This window comes from Mustela nigripes, chromosome 6 (genome assembly GCF_022355385.1).
Source record: "Mustela nigripes isolate SB6536 chromosome 6, MUSNIG.SB6536, whole genome shotgun sequence".
Taxonomy (NCBI): domain Eukaryota; kingdom Metazoa; phylum Chordata; class Mammalia; order Carnivora; family Mustelidae; genus Mustela; species Mustela nigripes.
Genome location: NC_081562.1, coordinates 83,782,938 through 83,800,439, shown reverse-complemented (window position 1 = coordinate 83,800,439; position 17,502 = coordinate 83,782,938). Strand labels below are relative to the sequence as shown.

Genomic DNA, 17,502 nt, shown 5'->3' with positions numbered 1-17,502 from the left:
TAAATTACTGAGACTGCTCAATAATTTGTTCAATTAAAATCCCTATGTATAAAAAATTAGAAGAAAATATACTGAATTTGGGTGATAAAATTGTTCACTATGGCATCTTTCAGCATTTAACAAGATGTGCATTCAGCAATTTTACTTAACATCAACCTAACAGATATCATCATGCATGCAGTTCGAGCCTAACTCCTAATAATCTCCATTCACAGTTTGCTACCTGCACTTTGCAAAAACTTGCCCAAGGTTCTTCTCAGTGCATTTTTAACTTCCTTGTTTTTCAGGCTGTAGATGAAAGGATTCACCAGGGGAGTGACCACACCATACTGTATGGAGAAGATCAGCTCCAGACGTGAGCCTGAGGTTGGCATTAGATGACGGAGGAAAGCTGAGCCATAGAAGAAACTCACTGCAGTGAGGTGGGAGGAACAAGTGGAGAAGGCCTTGCTTCTGCCTGCGGTGGAGCTGATGCTCAGGATGGTGGAGACAATGTGCACATAGGAGATGAAGATCAGGAAGAATGTACCGAAGCCATGCAGGAGTGTGGAACAGACCAGGACAGTGAGGTTGATAGAGACATCAGAGCAGGACAAAGGGAAGAGGGAGGGCAGCTCACAGCTGTAGTGATGGATGGTTTTGGCCTCACAGAAATCCAAGTTTATTATCAGAGGGATATTAATGAGTGCATCTAGAAACCCCAGGCTCCATGAGCCCCACACAAGCTGCATATACAGCTGATTATTCATAACCTGGCCATAGAGGAGTGGGTGACAGATAGCAGCATAACGGTCATAGGCCATTGCTGACAGTAGGCAGACTTCTGTTCCTCCAAAGTCAAACAGAAAGAAGGCTTGAGCCAGGCAAGCCTCTACTGAGATGGTTTTCCTCTGAGACAGGAGGTTTTCCAGCAGCCTAGGCACTATGGCAGTAGAGAAACAAAAGTCCACAAAAGAGAGGTGACTCAGGAAGAAGTACATAGGTGTGTGGAGTTGGGAATCTGCCCTGATGACCAACAACATCAATAGATTTCCCATTATAGTCAAGAGGTAAATCCCAAGGAAAAGCACAAAGAGCAGAACCTGGATGTGGGAGTCAACAGACAGGCCAAGGAGGATGAACTCTGTGATGGTGCTATGGTTCCTCAAAGCCATGTAGAGAGGATATGCCCTAGAAATAAAAATAAGCATAAACCTCAAACCTCTGTTGACCACACTCAATTACCAGAAGAGGGGGCTTGAACATAACTGGCTTATATTTCTTGTTTTTCCTCATTGATTTTTTTTTTATATCCTTTCTTCCCAGACTGATATTCTGCTTCAATTCTGAATAGGTCAATCTTAGTATGATATCACCCTATAGTTGATATTCTATCTCAGAGATCACTGAAGGAATTCACAAATTCATCCAGACCTTAACCATGACTAATTTAGTCAGTTTCCTTCTATAGAAACTGCTTAGCAATATTACCTGTAATTTGCATATTTTAGAGAACTATCTATAATGGATGTTGCAAAACTTGTAATTTCTCCTCTATCACTGTTTCTTTCTTTCTTTTTTTAAAAAAATTAACACACAATGTATTATTTGTTTCAGGGGTACAAGTCTGTGAATCATCAGTCTTAAACAATTCACAATACACAACTCACCATAGCACATCAATGTCCATCCCAGTCCATCCCAATGTCCATCACCCAGTCACCCTATCCTTCCCTTCCCTGCTCCAGCAGCCCTCAGTTTGTTTCCTGAGATTAAGAGTCTCCTGTGGTTTGTCTCCCTCCCCGGTCCCATCTTGTTTCATTTTTCCCTTCCTTCCCTCCATGAACCCCCACCCTGCCTCTCAAATTCCTCATATCAGAGAGATATGATAACTGTCTTTCTCTGATTGACTTATTTCACTTAGCATAATACCCTCTAGTTCCATCCACGTTGTTGCAAATGGCAAGATTTCATTTTTAGATGTCCTCGTAATATATATATATATATATTATATTATATATATTACATATATTTTTATCATATATATATATATATCTCCCACATCTTCTTTACCATTCATCTGTTAATGGACATCTAATTTCTTTCCATAATTTGGCTATTGTGGTTATTGCTGCTATAAACATTGGGGTGCACATGCCCCTTCAGATCACTACATTTGCACCTTTAGGGTAAATACCCAGTAGTGTGATTACTGGGTCATAAGGTAGTTCTATTTTTAACTTTTTGCCGAACCTCCCTACTGCTTTCTGGAATGGCTGCACCAGCTTGCATTCCCCGTGTAGGAGGGTTTCCCTTTCTCTGCATCCTCAGCAACACCTATTATTTCCTAACTGGTTAATTTTAGTCATTCTGACTGGTGTGAGGTGGTATCTCACTGTGGTTTTGATTTGTAGTTCCCTGATGCTGAGTGATGTTGAGCAATTTTTCATGTATTTATTGGCCATTTGGATGTCATCTTTGCAGAAATGTCTGTTCACGCCTTCTGCCCATTTCTTGATTGGATTATTTGTTTTGTTTTTGGGTCTTGAGTTTGATGTTCTTTATAGATTTTTATAGATTTTGGATACTAGCTCTATCTGATATGTCATTGTGAATATCTTCTCCCATTCTGTCAGTTGTCTTTTGGTTTTGTTGACTGTTTCCTTTGCTGTGCAAAAGCTTTTTTTTTTTTTGATGAAGTCCCAATATTTCATTTTTGCCCTTGTTTCCCTTACCTTTGGCAATGTTTCTAGGAAGAAGTTGCCACAGGTGAGGTGAAAGAGTTTGCTGCCTGTGTTCTCCTCAATGATTTTGATGAAGTCCTATTTCACAATGAGGACTTTCATTCATTTTGGCTCTATTTTTGTGTGTGGAGTAAGGAAATGGTCCAGTTTTATTCTTCTGCATGTGGCTGCCCAATTTTCCCAACACAATTTGTTTAAGAGACTGTCTTTTTTCCACTGGACATTCTTTCCTGCTTTGTTGAAGATTAGTTGACGATTATCACTCAGTTTCTTACTCCCATTTAAAACCTTGCTAAATTGCTCAATGACATTATTTTGTCTTCCTTTAGCTTTTTTACAATCTATTTCACATATATTGTCAATTTCATCTTTGGGGCAAGACTGAAACATGTTATCATAATCTTAGTGTATGTGTGCTTGTATGTATACAAGTGTCTTTGTATACATATGGTGTATGGCGGAGGGTAGAGTAAAATGAATGAGGGCAGAGCTTGCTGAATCCATTTTACAGAAGAGAAAATTGAGTATCAAAGGTAATGTTACTTGTCTAAATTGCCAATGTGAATAGTCAGTATTTAGTTGCACTATATAGGACTCTAAGAGGTGTCTCTATCATACCATGTCTTCCAAAGAAGACTTGGCAGTGAATGTATAATTCACCGTATAATGAATATATAATTATAATTGCCCACAGTTAAACAGTTGTATATACCATGTTGTCTTCTTCTCAGTGCCTAGCATAGCATATACAACTGTTTAACTATTTTATAAATACTTGTGTGTTTTTTTTTTCCCTTACTTTGTCACTCCTGTCTAGTATTCAGGGATTCTGTTTAGCCTTTCCCTAGGGCTATTTACTTAGGTTGTGCCTCTTGAAACATCTTGCTTGGCTTTGTAATGCCACAGAAATTCTGGCCTGTCCCCTTGTGCTCATATTTTCCCTGTATTCTTGAGTTTTGTCATGATGCTGTAGAATCTGGCTTTGATGTTGCCCAAAGGGCTCACAGGAAGTTTAATCCTGTAGAGCAACCACCTTCCCAGTGCTTGTTCTTTTTGATTATTTCCCCACTATTAATATTGAATACTTAAACACTTTACAGGCTATGGGATTTTCTTCAATTCAATTTCCATCTCAGTTATGCTCTAGGCTTATATGCAGCATAGATGGCAACTTAAATTTAACAAGGAAGGAGAACAAACTGTTGAAAAGAATAAGTTTCAATGACCCCTCTTATCTCTGCTTTTGTCAAGTCCTGTTAGAAGAAAACAATTTTCTGTTCTCTACATTAGTAAATAAAACAAAATTAAAAAGTAAATTGAGACTGCTTTCTTTAAGAATATGAACATTTCTGTGTTTGGGATTTTCTGTATGAATTAGGCTTATAATTACCTCATTTCTTTCACATTTACTGTTTATTTACAGTGTGAGCACTTACTCATCCAGAAGGATCACAGTGCCTTCAGTTCACATTAAAGTTCATGAGATACAGCCTAGGTTTAGAATAGGTGGAGAAGGGACATCCTAGATCCTTAAAGAGAAAATAGAGTTCAATGCAGAAGTTAGAAGTTAGCTTGGCTTTCTAATTTCCATTAAAGAGTCATATATGAGCACTTATTAAACATGTCTTCAACCTTCGGTTCTGTCTGATCTGCTTTATAGATCACTATGATGTAGATTTTTGTGTTTTTTAAAAAGATTTATTTATTTATTTGAGAGAGAGAGAAAAAGAGAGAGAGAGAGAGCATTGTGTGCAAGTGAAATTGGGGGTGGTGCAGAGCTTAAGGGAAGAGAGAAGCAGACTCCCTCCTGAGGTGAAGACCAATGTGGGCTTCAATTTCAGGACCCTGAGTTCATGATCTGAGCTGAAATCAAGAGTCAGATGCCCAAATGACTGAACCACACAGGCATCCCGATTTTTTTTTTTAAGGAGTCATCTCATTTTATCATTGGATATTTATTCCATTGGAATGACTGTGTTTAAACATAGAGTGGCACTTCTAATCAGTCACAACATTAATCTCTTTAAATCTAATAATGATGGTAATGATAATGAAAAGATACTGCTTAATCTAAGCACTTTACGTATATTAACCTAGTTCTTTCTTGTAAGAGACCCCTGATACATCCTTTTTCTTTCTTTTAAACAGATAAGGATCTGAGGCAGACAGCATTTAAGAACTCTGCCCAAGAGGTGCCTGGGTGGCTCAGTGGGTTAAGCCTCTGCCTTCAGCTCAGGTCATGATCTCAGGGTCCTGGGATTGAGCCCCACATTGGGCTCTCTGCTCAGCAGGGAGCCTGCTTCCCCTCCTCTCTCTGCCTGCTGCTCTGCCTACTTGTGATCTCTCTCCCTCTGCCAAATAAATAAATAAATTTTTTAAAAATAAAGAACTCTGCCCAAGGTCAAATAGGCACCAAGTGGAGAACTTATAATTTGAGCTCAGGCAGTTTGGTAATGTATCTTAATCACATCCTTTCCAAAGGGAGGAGTAGTTGGGAAACCTTCCTTGACAAAGAAAGCAAACATAGGTTTCTTAACACTTTGTCAATTTCAAATGTATTTAATTTTAAAATTAATTTAATTAATTTTAAAATTAATTAATTAGTTAATTTCACAAGTTCTGGGATGGATGGATTAATAAGAAAAGCAACAGTGAGAGAGAGATTAAGTATTTCCTCTATTTACTGACCAAAGTTAGAAAAGTTTACGTACTCAGAAGCATTATAAATCCGCTAAGAACCTGGGAATCCCTGAACTGTAAGAAGGGCTGAAAGTAGGAGGCATGGAAAAGGAGCATGAGCAAATTTTTTTTTCCTAAATATTTCTTAACTTCTGTCCTTTTTCTTGTGTGCTTCAGCACCTGCATCAGTGTGACCAATTTGGGAGACTGAGGGAGTCATTAATAGCAAAAAAATTAAGTTTTATCCTTAAAAAGGATAAAACATAAACCACCTACTCTGAAATGTATTCTGCCCAATATTCCTGGCTGTTACGGTCCCACTTGGTTTACTCTAATTTCATATTCTTAGGGCCTAAGCAATGCAGAGTTTATACCAGAATGTATGAAGTCCCCATTCCCGTTGCCCAATATCAGTCATCAACACCAGAGAGTTTTTCCCAAGTAGCTGCTCAGAGTAGGTGAACACAGAGACCTCAATGTGTGGAGAATATGAATTTGCTTAGATTTGGGGGCTCAGTCTCGAGCAAATATAAAGTCTCAGGGTGAAAAGACACACCTCAGAGTATCAGAAAGAGAAGGTATATGAAGAAAGGAAAATAATTTATCAGGTGAGAGAGAGAGAGAGAGAAACTCCAGAGCTGTCCTTGAGAGATTACTGAGCTCTGGGCTTTTGTGGCTCAAAAGATTTCCTGCCACTCTGATTTTTACCTCAGGCCATGAGATCTCTATGTTCAATTTTTTCTAAGGGAAGTTACAGTAAGTTTATGAAAATTATTTACCTAAAGCTAGGTACTCTCAAAGGCTGAAGCTTCAAGGCACATATCCTCCGAGCTTTAGCTTGGTCCTGCCTTTTCCTCCTACTGGCTGTAAAAGACTCTCAAATCCTCCACAAAAGGTGTGGAGGGGCTTCTCTCTGGTAGTCCTAAGTCCAACTCCTTGGGTGTCTGTTGTTCCTTTTTTTCCTTTTCTTCGTTTTCTATCTGACTTTAGATACTGTTGTACTAAGAGAATCCATGAAGTGAGTGATTCCCAGATATCACACTTTAGAAGGGCAAGTGTAGAGTAAGCAGTCAATAATTGACCAGCAGAGCCTGGCACCCCAGGAGACCAAAGACCCAATGTCTTTTATTCTCTGGAGTCGTAACTTGAGGCCCAACTTTAGACTCACACAAAAAACAAACAAAATTTTAAAAGCTCAGGGGATTCTATTTAGTGTGGGCTTTTAGAACTTCTATATTGAAGCTTTAACTTTGATGAAAACTCTCAGGCGTTTACTGAATTTGAAAGGAGGCAAAGTAGGTGGCAACATCCTTTGTGTGCTCAGTCTCAGTATGTCGCATTTGGGAAAGCCAAGGAAAGCTGCACATTGATCTCAAGTTATTTTTCTTTGCTCTCATGATTTGAATTCATAAATATCTCTCAGATGAATATATCTAATTTAATTTTAGATATATTTAGGTTTTCAGGGAGATGGCTGAAGGCAGGTCACAAAAGCCAAGGAAGAGATGGTGAAAGACTGAGCAATCAATAATGACAAATGCAGCAGTTTGATTCTGAATGATTAGAGATACAAAGTACCTATTGGATTTTAGACTTATGGTGTATTGTTGTCTCTAAGGAACAGTGGGAGCATTGGCCAGATTGAAGAAGATTGAGATGTGCACTAATGGTAAGACTGGCATGTTTTCAAAGTTTTAGAAGTGAATAAGACCAGAATAAAAAAAAATAATGAAGGTTTATTAATTACATACCAAATTCCAGGTAGTGTCCCACACATTTTGGCATGATAACTAATTCCTCAGAACAGCTGTATGAGCTGGAATGTTTATTTCCTTCATTTACCCCAGATGAGGAAAATGAGGCATGGTAGAATATCTGGTCTAAGTTTATAAAGCTATTAATTGGTTGAATCAGGATTAAAATTTATATCATAAGACCTTAAAAACTGCTTTTCATCGCTATGCTAACTAGCCTCAAATGGGGTAATTGAGTTTAAGGTTTGTGATATATATATTCTCTTGACAGAAAAGGAGCTGTAGATACAAAATGAAGAGAGGGGAGACTCAGAAAGCAAAATCTAGTGTTCTGTTAGAAAGCTGTGCCCATCTCTGGAGAATGACATTAGGTAAGCAAGCAGGACACAAACCACATCAAGACCTATTCCTGAATTCAAAGGATAATAAATAGCTAGCTGGGTGTTTCTTTTTTCTTTTCTGGTATGTAGATATCTGGATTTGTACATACCTGGGATATATACAACTAATCTCTAAAATCAATTGAGTGATTTCTCGAAGACATTTGAAAGGAATATTAATGTAAAGTTGTAAGCATAGCCTGTTTTTGATAACAAAATCAGATAATAATGAAAGGAAGTTTATAAACTTTTAAAGGAAATTCATGAACACAAAATTTTTATGTGTCGGTTAGCCATTTGTATGTCTTCTTTGAAGAAGCATCTATTCATGTCTTCTGCCCATTCTTTCACTTGTAGAACATAAGGAATAGCATGCGGGCATTAGGAGATGGGGGGAGCGGAATTTGGAGGGGAAGATGAATCATGAGAGACTATGGATTCTGAGAAACAAACTGAGGGTTTTAGGGGGTAGGAGGATGAGGGGATGGGTTAGCCTGGTGATGGGTATTAAGGAAGGCACGTATTGCATGGAGCACTGGGTGTTATATGCGAACAATGAATCTTGGAACACTACATGACATCCTGTATGGTGACTAACATAATTTTAAAAATCCACAAAATTTAAGGTGATGTATAACTTCTCAGATAATAGGAATAGGGAGGAAATCAAAGGTAAATTTAATTAGGAATAAATTTAAGTTTATAGGTTGGGGGGCATGGTTTTTAATACCTCAATAAATAAATGAACAACCTAACAAAAAGAAAAATGAAATAAAGTAGTATATGTGTGCATTGATTATGACAGTGCATTATGAACAAGGAATTAAGAATAATTCAATCCTATGCTTCTGATTTCCAAATCAGGGGGGAAAAAAGGCAAGAAAGAAAAAAAAGGAGAAACACATGGAAAAAAGCAGGGAGGAAGGGGGAAAACTCTTTGGAACAATTGCTACATAAATGAAATTTTCAATTGTAGGGGAATTGTTAAATAAACAATGGCTTTTTTTTTTTGTAAAATAAAATAGAGGCTAAAATATTTTTGGAAATGGAAAATGTTTAATTTATGTTAGATAAAATGACAAAACCAAAATTGATTATAAATTATAGTTATGGCTATTTATAAGAATGTACCATAAAGACATTTTTCATAAAAGTTTGGACTGAGATATGCCTAAATGTTAATAGTGGTCTTCACTGCATAGTAGAACCATTTACCTGTATTTTAATAATTTGTAATTTAAAAAATATTTAAAGAAAAAATGTTAGTATTTTACATGAAGCATTAATACTTTATGATTTCAACATAGTCAAAGTAAAGTGAAAAATAATTTAAGCTACATAGCTGTGTCCATGGAGTATTTTCAGTCTTGTTGTCTTTAATATGAAGAAAAGTAAATATTGACTTGCTTCAGAAATCCATGTATTGCAAAAATATATACAAATATGAGAAAAATACCTAAAAGTAGTTGAGCCCTCATAAATTATAACTTTAATCAATCAAATACTAAGAATTTAATATTTAATAAATACACCTTTTAAAATGGCGTTAAGTGAGAAAAACAGGTTGGCTGAAAACATTTGAAATTTCCAAAGTAGAAAACAGACCTAAAATAGGGCAAAATACATATGTATATTTGGAATAAATACCTAGTAGTGTAATTGTGGGGTTGTAGGGTAACTTTATTTTTCACTCCTTAAGAAACCTCCATACTGTTTTCCAGAGTGGTTGTACCAGCTTTCATTCCCACCAACAGTGTAAGATGGTTTCCCTTTCTCTGCATCCTCACCAACATCTGTTGCTTCCTGTCTTGCTAATTATAGCCATTCTGACTGATTGAGGTACTATGTTATTTTGGTTTTGACTTGCATTTCCCTGATGCCAAGTGATGTGGAGCATTTTTTCATGTGTCTGTTGGCCATTTGTATGTCTTCTTTTGAGAAATATCTGTTCATATCTTCTGTTCATTTCTTGATCCAAAGGGGCACATGCACCTCAATGTTCATAGCAGCAGTGTCCACAATAACCAAACTATGGGAAGAGCCCAGATGTCCATCAACAGAATAATGGATAAAGAAGGCATATATATATGTGTGTGTATACACACACACACACACACACATACATATATGACGCACACACACACACACACAAAGGAATATTACTCAGCCATTAGAAAGGATGAAATCTTACCACTTCTTTCAATGTGGATGGAACTGGAGGGTCTTATGCTGAATGAAATAAGTCAAATTTAGATTAAAAAAGAAAAAATAAAATCTAAGATAAATTAAATGATAAAAAACAAAATAAAATAGGGCAAAATATTGAAAGGGCTGGAATAGGTCTATCTTACATGAAATTCTGAAATTAAATAACAACAGATATTCAGCAAATGTTTTGTTAGTGTAGGTGATTATTGGGCAAGATTGTTTCAGCCAAATTTCCTTTAGTAAACAAACAAATAAAAAATAAAGAACAAAACCTTAGGTGAATTTGCTGGATGAGTGGAAGAGCCAGGAGAGGCCTGCAGAGGGCACTGCCTAGGTGGGAAGAGAAGCACTGTAAAGTGTGTACAAAAAGTAAGAGAAAGCCTTAAACAACCTCTTTCAGAAGGCTGTCTGGTAATTTCTAAAGTTCCCAGAGTTTGAAGAAAAATTCACAGGCCTCTAGAGCCCCAAATTACAATATTTTGCCTTGGAGTAGAGTTACAGAAATCACATCTGTCCTTTGCCTACATGTCTATATATTTACTGGGGGCAGTGAATGCGAGAGATCCACGCTTTAAGCTAAGCAACTGATTGCTCTGAAGGGTATGGACAGACCAAGGTTTCCAAGGTCTGGAAAACTTCTTTTCTTGACCCAGGATTGTCACATTTACAAACCCTACATTCACCCTTATGTCCTTTATTTTACATTGTTTGGGCTAGAAGACTGTATAGGACATCTCCCAGATTCTTTTGCTAATAGGCTTTTGTTTACATTTAGCCAATTGGAAGAAGTGGTCTGTTTAAGTGTATGAATAAGAATAAGAAGGACAAGGAGAAAAAGAAGAGGGGGATGAAGAGGAGGCAGAGGAGACAGTGGTGGGGACACTGCATCCCCATTCTGATTATTGCAGGAGTAGTGCAGCACTTTTTCAGCAGTCGTGGCATCACTGCGATTCCTCTCCTCAGTGATCCTGTGCCTGGTGCCCCAGCAGCACAGCAGCCAATGTAGAATTATCAGCTTCAGCCTAGGGTTGGAATAACTTCTTCTTCTTCTTTTTTTTTTTTTTTGCTTCTCTAAGATCCCCTTCATCCTTCTCCCTTTTGGCCACTGAGTCATTCCAACAACTTAGTACTAAAAATACCTTCAAGGTTAAAGAACATTCTACTAAAGAATGAATGGGTCAACAAAGAAATTAAAGAATAATTTATTTTTATTATTATTATTTTTAAAGATTTTATTTATTTATTTGACAGAGATCACAAGTAGCAGAGAGGCAGGCAGGGAGAGAGGAGAGAGGAGGAAGCAGGCTTCCTGCTGAGCAGAGAGCCCAATGTGGGGCTCGATCCCAGGACCCTGGGATCATGACCTGAGCCGAAGGCAGAGGCTTTAACCCACTGAGCCACCCAGGCGCCCCTAAAGAAGAATTTAAAGAATGTATGGAAGCAAATGAAAATGAAAACACGATAGTTCAGAACCTCTGGGATGCCGCAAAGATGGTTTTAAGAGGGAAGTGTATGGCAATACAGGCCTTTCTCAAGAAACAAGAAAAGTTTCAAATACACAATTCTAACTTAAACCTAAAGAAGATAGAAAAAGAACAGACAATAAATCAGGAGAAGAGATTTAATAAAGATTAGAGCAGAAATCAATGATATAGAAGTAAACAAAACCAAAACCAAACCAAAACAAAACAACAAACCAGTAGAACAGATGAACAAAACTGGGACATGGTTCTTTGAAAGAATTAATAAGATTGATAAACCCCTAGCCAAACTTATAAAAAAAAAAGAGAAGGGACCCAAATAAATAAAATCATGAATGAAAGAGGAGAGATCACAACAAACACCAAAGAAATACAATTAAAAGAAAGTATTATGAGCAAATATACGCCATCAAATTAAGCAATCTGGAAGGATGTATGTATTCTTAGAAACTTATAAACTACCAAAACTGGAAGAGGAAGAAATAGAAAACCTGAATAGAGCCATACCAGGAAGGAAATTGAAGCAGTAATCAAAAATTCCCCAAATATGGGGCATCTGGGTGGCTCAGTGGGTTAAAGCCTCTGCCTTCGGCTCAGGTCATGGTCTCAGGGTCCTGGGATTGGGCCCCACATCGGGCTTTCTGCTTGGTGGGGAGCCTGCTTCCTCCTCTCTCTCCACCTGCCTCTCTGCCTACTTGTGATCTCTGTCTGTCAAATAAATAAATAAGACCTTAAAAAAAAAAAATCCCCCAAGTAATAGGAGTCCAGGGCTGAATGGCTTCTCAGAGGAATTCTACCAGACATTTAAAGAAGAATTAATACCTATTCTCCTGAAACTGTTTCAAGAACTAGACAAGGAAGGAATACTTCAAACTCTTTCTGTGAGGCCAGCAATACCTTGATCCCAAAACCAGACAAAGACCCCACTAAAAAGGTGAATTACAGACCAATATCCCTGATGAACATGGATGCAAAAATTCTCATTAAGATACTAGCTAACTGGATCCAACAATTCATTAAAAGATTATTCACCATAACCAAATGGGATTTATTCCTTTGCTGCTGAGGAATAGCTTCACAAATCAAGCAATGTGAATCACCACATTAATAAAAGGAAGGATAAGAACCATATGATCTTTTCAATAGGTGCAGAAAAAACATTTGACAGAATGCAACACACTTGATAAAAACTGTCTGTTGTACAGGCATAGAGAGAACATACCTTAATATGATAAAAACTATCTACAAAAAGCTCACAGCTAATATCACCCTCAATGGGAAAAACTGAGAGCTTTCCCCCTATGGTTAGGAATACAACATGGATGTCCACTATCATCACCATTGTTCAACATAGTACTGGAAGTCCTAGGCTCAATAGTCAGACAATATAAAGAAATAAAAAGGATCCAGATCAGCAAAGAAGAAGTCAAACTTTTACTCTTTGAGGGTGACATGAACTGATGATACAAGAATTCAGCAAAGTCAAAGGTTTAAAATCAATACACAGAAGTCAGTGGCATTTCTATATACTAATAGTGAAGTAGCAGAAAGAGAAATCAGGGAACAGATCCTACCTACAACTGCACCAAACCTATAAGATACCTAGGAATAAACCTAACTGAAGAGATAAAGGATCCGTACTCTGAAAACCATAGAATACTTATGAAAGAAATTAAGGAAGACAAAAAATGGAAAATACCCCATGCTCATGGATTGGAAGAAAAAATATTGTTGAGATGCTATGCTAGCTAAAGCAATCTACACATTCAATATAATACTTATCAAAATACCATCAGTATTTTTCACAGAGCTGGAGCAAATAATCCTAAAATTTGTATGGAACCAGAAAAGACCCCAAATAGCCAAAGGTATGTTGAAAAAGAAAACCAGAGCGGAAGGCATAACAATTCCAGACTTCAAGCTGTATTACAAAGTTGTAATCATTAAGACAATACAGTATTGGCACAAAAACAGACAGCTAAATCAATGGAACAGAATAGGGAGCCCAGAAATGGATGCTCAAAAATATGGTCAACTAACTTTTGACACTACTAGGTATTTATCCAAAAGATACAAACATAATGATTTGAAGGGGTATGTACACCTCAGTGTTTATAGAAACAATGTCCCAATAGCCAGAATATGGAAAGAGACCAGATGTCCATTGACAGAGGAATGGATAAAGAACTGACTATATATATATATATATATATATATATATATATATACATATATATATATATATATATATATATATCTCACACATATGTGGAATATTACTCAGCCTTCCAACACATATATATGTAATGAAATATTACTCAGCCATCAAAAGAATTTAATCTTGCCATTTGTAACCACGTGGATGGAACTAGAGAAGTTTATGCTAAAAGTGGAATAAGTCAGTCAGAGAAAGACAGTTACCATATGACTTTACTCATATGTGGAATTTAAGAAGCAAAACAGATGAACATGGTGTAAAGGAAGCAAAAATAAAATAAGACAAAAATAGGGAGGCAAACCATAAGAGACTCAACTATAGAAAACAAACTGAGGGTTACTGGAGAGGTGGGTGGGGGGATTGGTTAACTGGGTGATGGGCATTAATGAGGGCACTTGAATTAATGAGCACTGGGTGTTGTATGCAACTAATGAATTGCTGAATTCTACCTCTGAAACTAATAATACACTATCTCTTAATTAAATTAAATGAAAATGAAGTATAATTCTACCTTCATTTAAGATATTGTAGATAAGGTACAGTGTCTGTGTGGCTTTGTAGTTGTATTTCTAGGATTTCTAGGATGCTTAACAAGTGGTTTTATAGATATCTGGGATACTTTGGTAGATGGTTTATGCAACTTTTCCGATTAGTCTTCTCCATGACCATCCTTTCCCCCTTACACTCAGGAAATTCCTACCTAGGATTCTCCCTACTCCATGCACTTTTCTAAACCCCATCACTTTCTACTAGACTTAAGTCTTCTGAGCCATCAGTAAAACCTAGAAGGGGAAAGAAGCAGGGCTGTTATACTACCCTAGAATGAATGAAATTCTCTGCTATTTGCTCCATAGCAGATAATGCTTCACAAGGCTTGTGGAAGATGTCTTCTTGCCTGGACTTTAGCCCAACAAACTGACGTCCTTTCTCAGACACCTTCAGTTGCATCTGCCTTGCCACTAGGAACCTCTTCAATCAGAGCTCATCTTAAACTCACCTTCCATTCACCCTTCCAAAAGGTTCAAGTCTATACCTTTCTTCCTTTAGAGATCCTGGTTGTTTAACTTTGTAGCAAAACTCTATCCCCAGTTTAATACCCATAGGAATTTATGTAAGAATTCAGGACACAAATAATTTTTCCTCACACTAAGCACATTGTTAATGTTTTACAAATAAAAAGAATAATCTATGTCTATAACCAAAGTACTTGAATTGAAATTGTTAGTTGATGCATGTTTTCTGCCTATAAGAAAGATAAAATATGAATGAAAGCAAGAAAATGCCTTGCTATTTTTTTGTGGATTTTCAAACAAAATTTTGTTTACTCTGACATGAGTAAACAAAAATTTTCCTTAAGGCCTATTATTTGGATATTTTGCTACAATTCTGCCCTGCTTTCCAATCATTCTCTGCTTGTTCTCTGCTATCTGAGATGTTGTAAACTTTTCTGAAACATGTTTTTCAGAGCTGTTTTTACTTCCTTGTTCTTTAGGCTGTAGACAAGGGGATTCACTAGGGGAGTGACCACACTGTACTGCATGGAAAAAACCAACTCCCATGGGGAGCCCGAGGTTGGCATGAGATAGCGAAGAAAACCTGAGCCATAAAATAAGCTTACTGTGGTGAGGTGGGAGGAGCAGGTGGAGAAGGCCTTACTTCTGCCTGAGGTAGAGCTCATGCTCAGAATGGTGGCAACAATACGTGTGTAAGAGAAGAAGACCAGAAGGAAGGTCCCAAAGGCATGCAGGAGGGCAGAGAAAAGCAGGACTGCAAAGTTAACAGAGCTATTGGAACAGGAGAGAGGGAACAGAGATGGAATCTCACAAATGAAGTTGTAGATGACTTGAGTCTCACAGAAGTCCAAATTCCAAGCTAGGAGGGTATTGATGAGAGCGTCCAAAAAGGCCAGACCCCAAGATCCCCATACCAGTCCCACACTCAGCTCATTGCTCATTATCTGACCATAGAGTAGAGGGTAGCAAATGGCAGCATAGCGGTCATATGCCATCACTGCAAGGAGGCAAAGCTCTGTTCCCCCAGAGGCAAGCACAAAGAAAGCTTGGGTCAAACAGTCCTCCACTGAGATGGTTTTCTTCTCAGACAGGAGGTTCTCTAGCATCCTGGGCACAGTGACTGAAGAATAACAGAGGTCCAGGAAGGAGAGGTGATTCAAGAAGAAGTACATGGGCGTGTGAAGGTGAGAATTGGCCCTGATAACCAAGATCATCAACAGGTTCCCTGACAGAGTCAGGAGGTAAATTACTAGGAAAAGCACAAAGACTAGGGCCTGGGTATGATGATCAGCAGGCAGTCCAAGAAGGAGGAACTCAGTGATGGTGCTGTGATTTCCCAAGGCCATTTAAAGATGATAATACTTTGGAAGAAAACAGAAAGAGAAACAATGTATCAACCACCTCCTCTGGCAACCCCAAATTTCTACTTATTCTATGTACATACACTTTTTCCCCCCCCATCTCTCATTGTTGCTACCGTTGTTTAATATATCTCAAGGAGTCCCTTGAAGCATGCCCTTCCCTCTTCTGTCATCTGTATAAGCCCTGAACCTTCTGTGCTCTTTCAATTTGTTGCTTTTTTCTTACAAACAGCTCTAGAGAAATTTATGTAACTATTCAGATCTGACCATTGAACAATTTTTATCCCTTCAAACTAGGCCACTGATTTTGTTTTATGACATGCTGATCAAGAATTCATTTTCTGCAGAAGATACTATAATCCTTCCAGTTCTCCTCAGTGTCTTTCACTTTCCATTAAAGACTTTGTAAGAGTTCATTACAAATTATTTATGTACATTTGTCTTATTGTTTTCCTCTTTATTATCTTCCATAAATTTGGAAAATGTGATCCTAGATATCTCTAAGATATTTTGAAAGTTGTGTGTGCATGTGTGAGTGTGTGTGATGCAGAGTAGAGGTAAGGGAGGAAACTATGAAATATTTTTTAAAGTTAAAAAAAGTAGAGCTAAGAAATAATAAAGGAAAAACAAAACTAAGTTTTTCATCAAAAGAAACCGTTAAAAAAAGAAAGGTCATAGTCACATCAATCAGACAACAAAAAGAAATAGAAGGCATCCAAATCTGCAGGGAAGAAGTAAAACTTTGACTATTTCCAGATTACATGATACTCTGTATAGAAAATCCTAAAGACTCCACCAAAAACTTGCTAGAACTGATAAATTCAGTAAAGTCACACAATACAAAATCAATGTACAGCAATCATTTGCATCCTATAAGCCAATAATTAAGCAGCAGAAAAGAGAAATTAAGAAAACAATCCCAATTAAAATTGCACCCAAAATAATAAGATACCCAAGAATAAACTTAACCAAAGAGATAAAAGACTTATACTCCAAAAACTATCAACACAAAGTAATGGAAAGACAAAACATTGTTAAAATACTACCCAAAGCAATTTGCAGATTTAATGCAATACCCATCAAAATACCAACAGCATTTTTCATAGAACTAGAACAAAGAATCTGAAAATTCTTATGAAACCACTAAAGAGCCAAAGCAATCTTGAAAAAGATTGAAAAAGGCAAAACTGGAGACCTCAGAATTCCAAACTTCAAATTATATTGCAAAGCTGTGGTAATCAAATCAGTATGGTACTGACACAGAACCCAGACATAAGCTCACAATTATATGGTCAATTATCTTCAACAAGGAAAATAATATTCAATGGAAAAGAGACAGTCTCTTCAACAAATGGTGTTGGAATAACTGGTGAGTTACATGCAAAAGAATGGAACTGGCCCATTTTCTTACACTATACACAAAAATAGATTCAAAATGTCATGACAGAACTAAATATGAGATAGGAAACCATAGAAATCCTGGAAGAGAGCACAGGCAGTAATTTCTCTGACATAGGCCACAGTAAGTTTTTTCTAGATAGATTCCCTGAGGCAAGGGAAATAAAAGCAAAAATAAACTATTGGGACTACATCAAGATAAAAATCTTTTGCACAGCAAAGGAAGCAATCAACAAAACTAAAAGGCAACCTATGGAATAGGAGAAGATATTTTCAAACGACATATC

General features: G+C 37.2%; 2 protein-coding genes across 2 annotated transcripts; both read right to left on the bottom strand.

The window, feature by feature from the left end:
* Positions 1 to 209: 209 nt before the first annotated feature.
* On the bottom strand, positions 210 to 1,154 carry LOC132020328 (olfactory receptor 8S1-like). The gene has a single exon (XM_059404508.1). It carries the CDS (start codon positions 1,152 to 1,154, stop codon positions 210 to 212), a length of 945 nt encoding a protein of 314 aa, XP_059260491.1.
* A 13,712-nt stretch (positions 1,155 to 14,866) lies between these two features.
* On the bottom strand, positions 14,867 to 15,802 carry LOC132020675 (olfactory receptor 8S1-like). Its single transcript, XM_059404819.1, has one exon. It carries the CDS (start codon positions 15,800 to 15,802, stop codon positions 14,867 to 14,869), a length of 936 nt encoding a protein of 311 aa, XP_059260802.1.
* Positions 15,803 to 17,502: the final 1,700 nt, after the last annotated feature.

Bases quoted from the DNA above. Each gene is read 5' to 3' on its own strand.
- LOC132020675 (XM_059404819.1), bottom strand. From the start codon at position 15,802: ATGGCCTTGGGAAATCACAGCACCATCACTGAGTTCCTCCTTCTTGGA.
- LOC132020328 (XM_059404508.1), bottom strand. From the start codon at position 1,154: ATGGCTTTGAGGAACCATAGCACCATCACAGAGTTCATCCTCCTTGGC.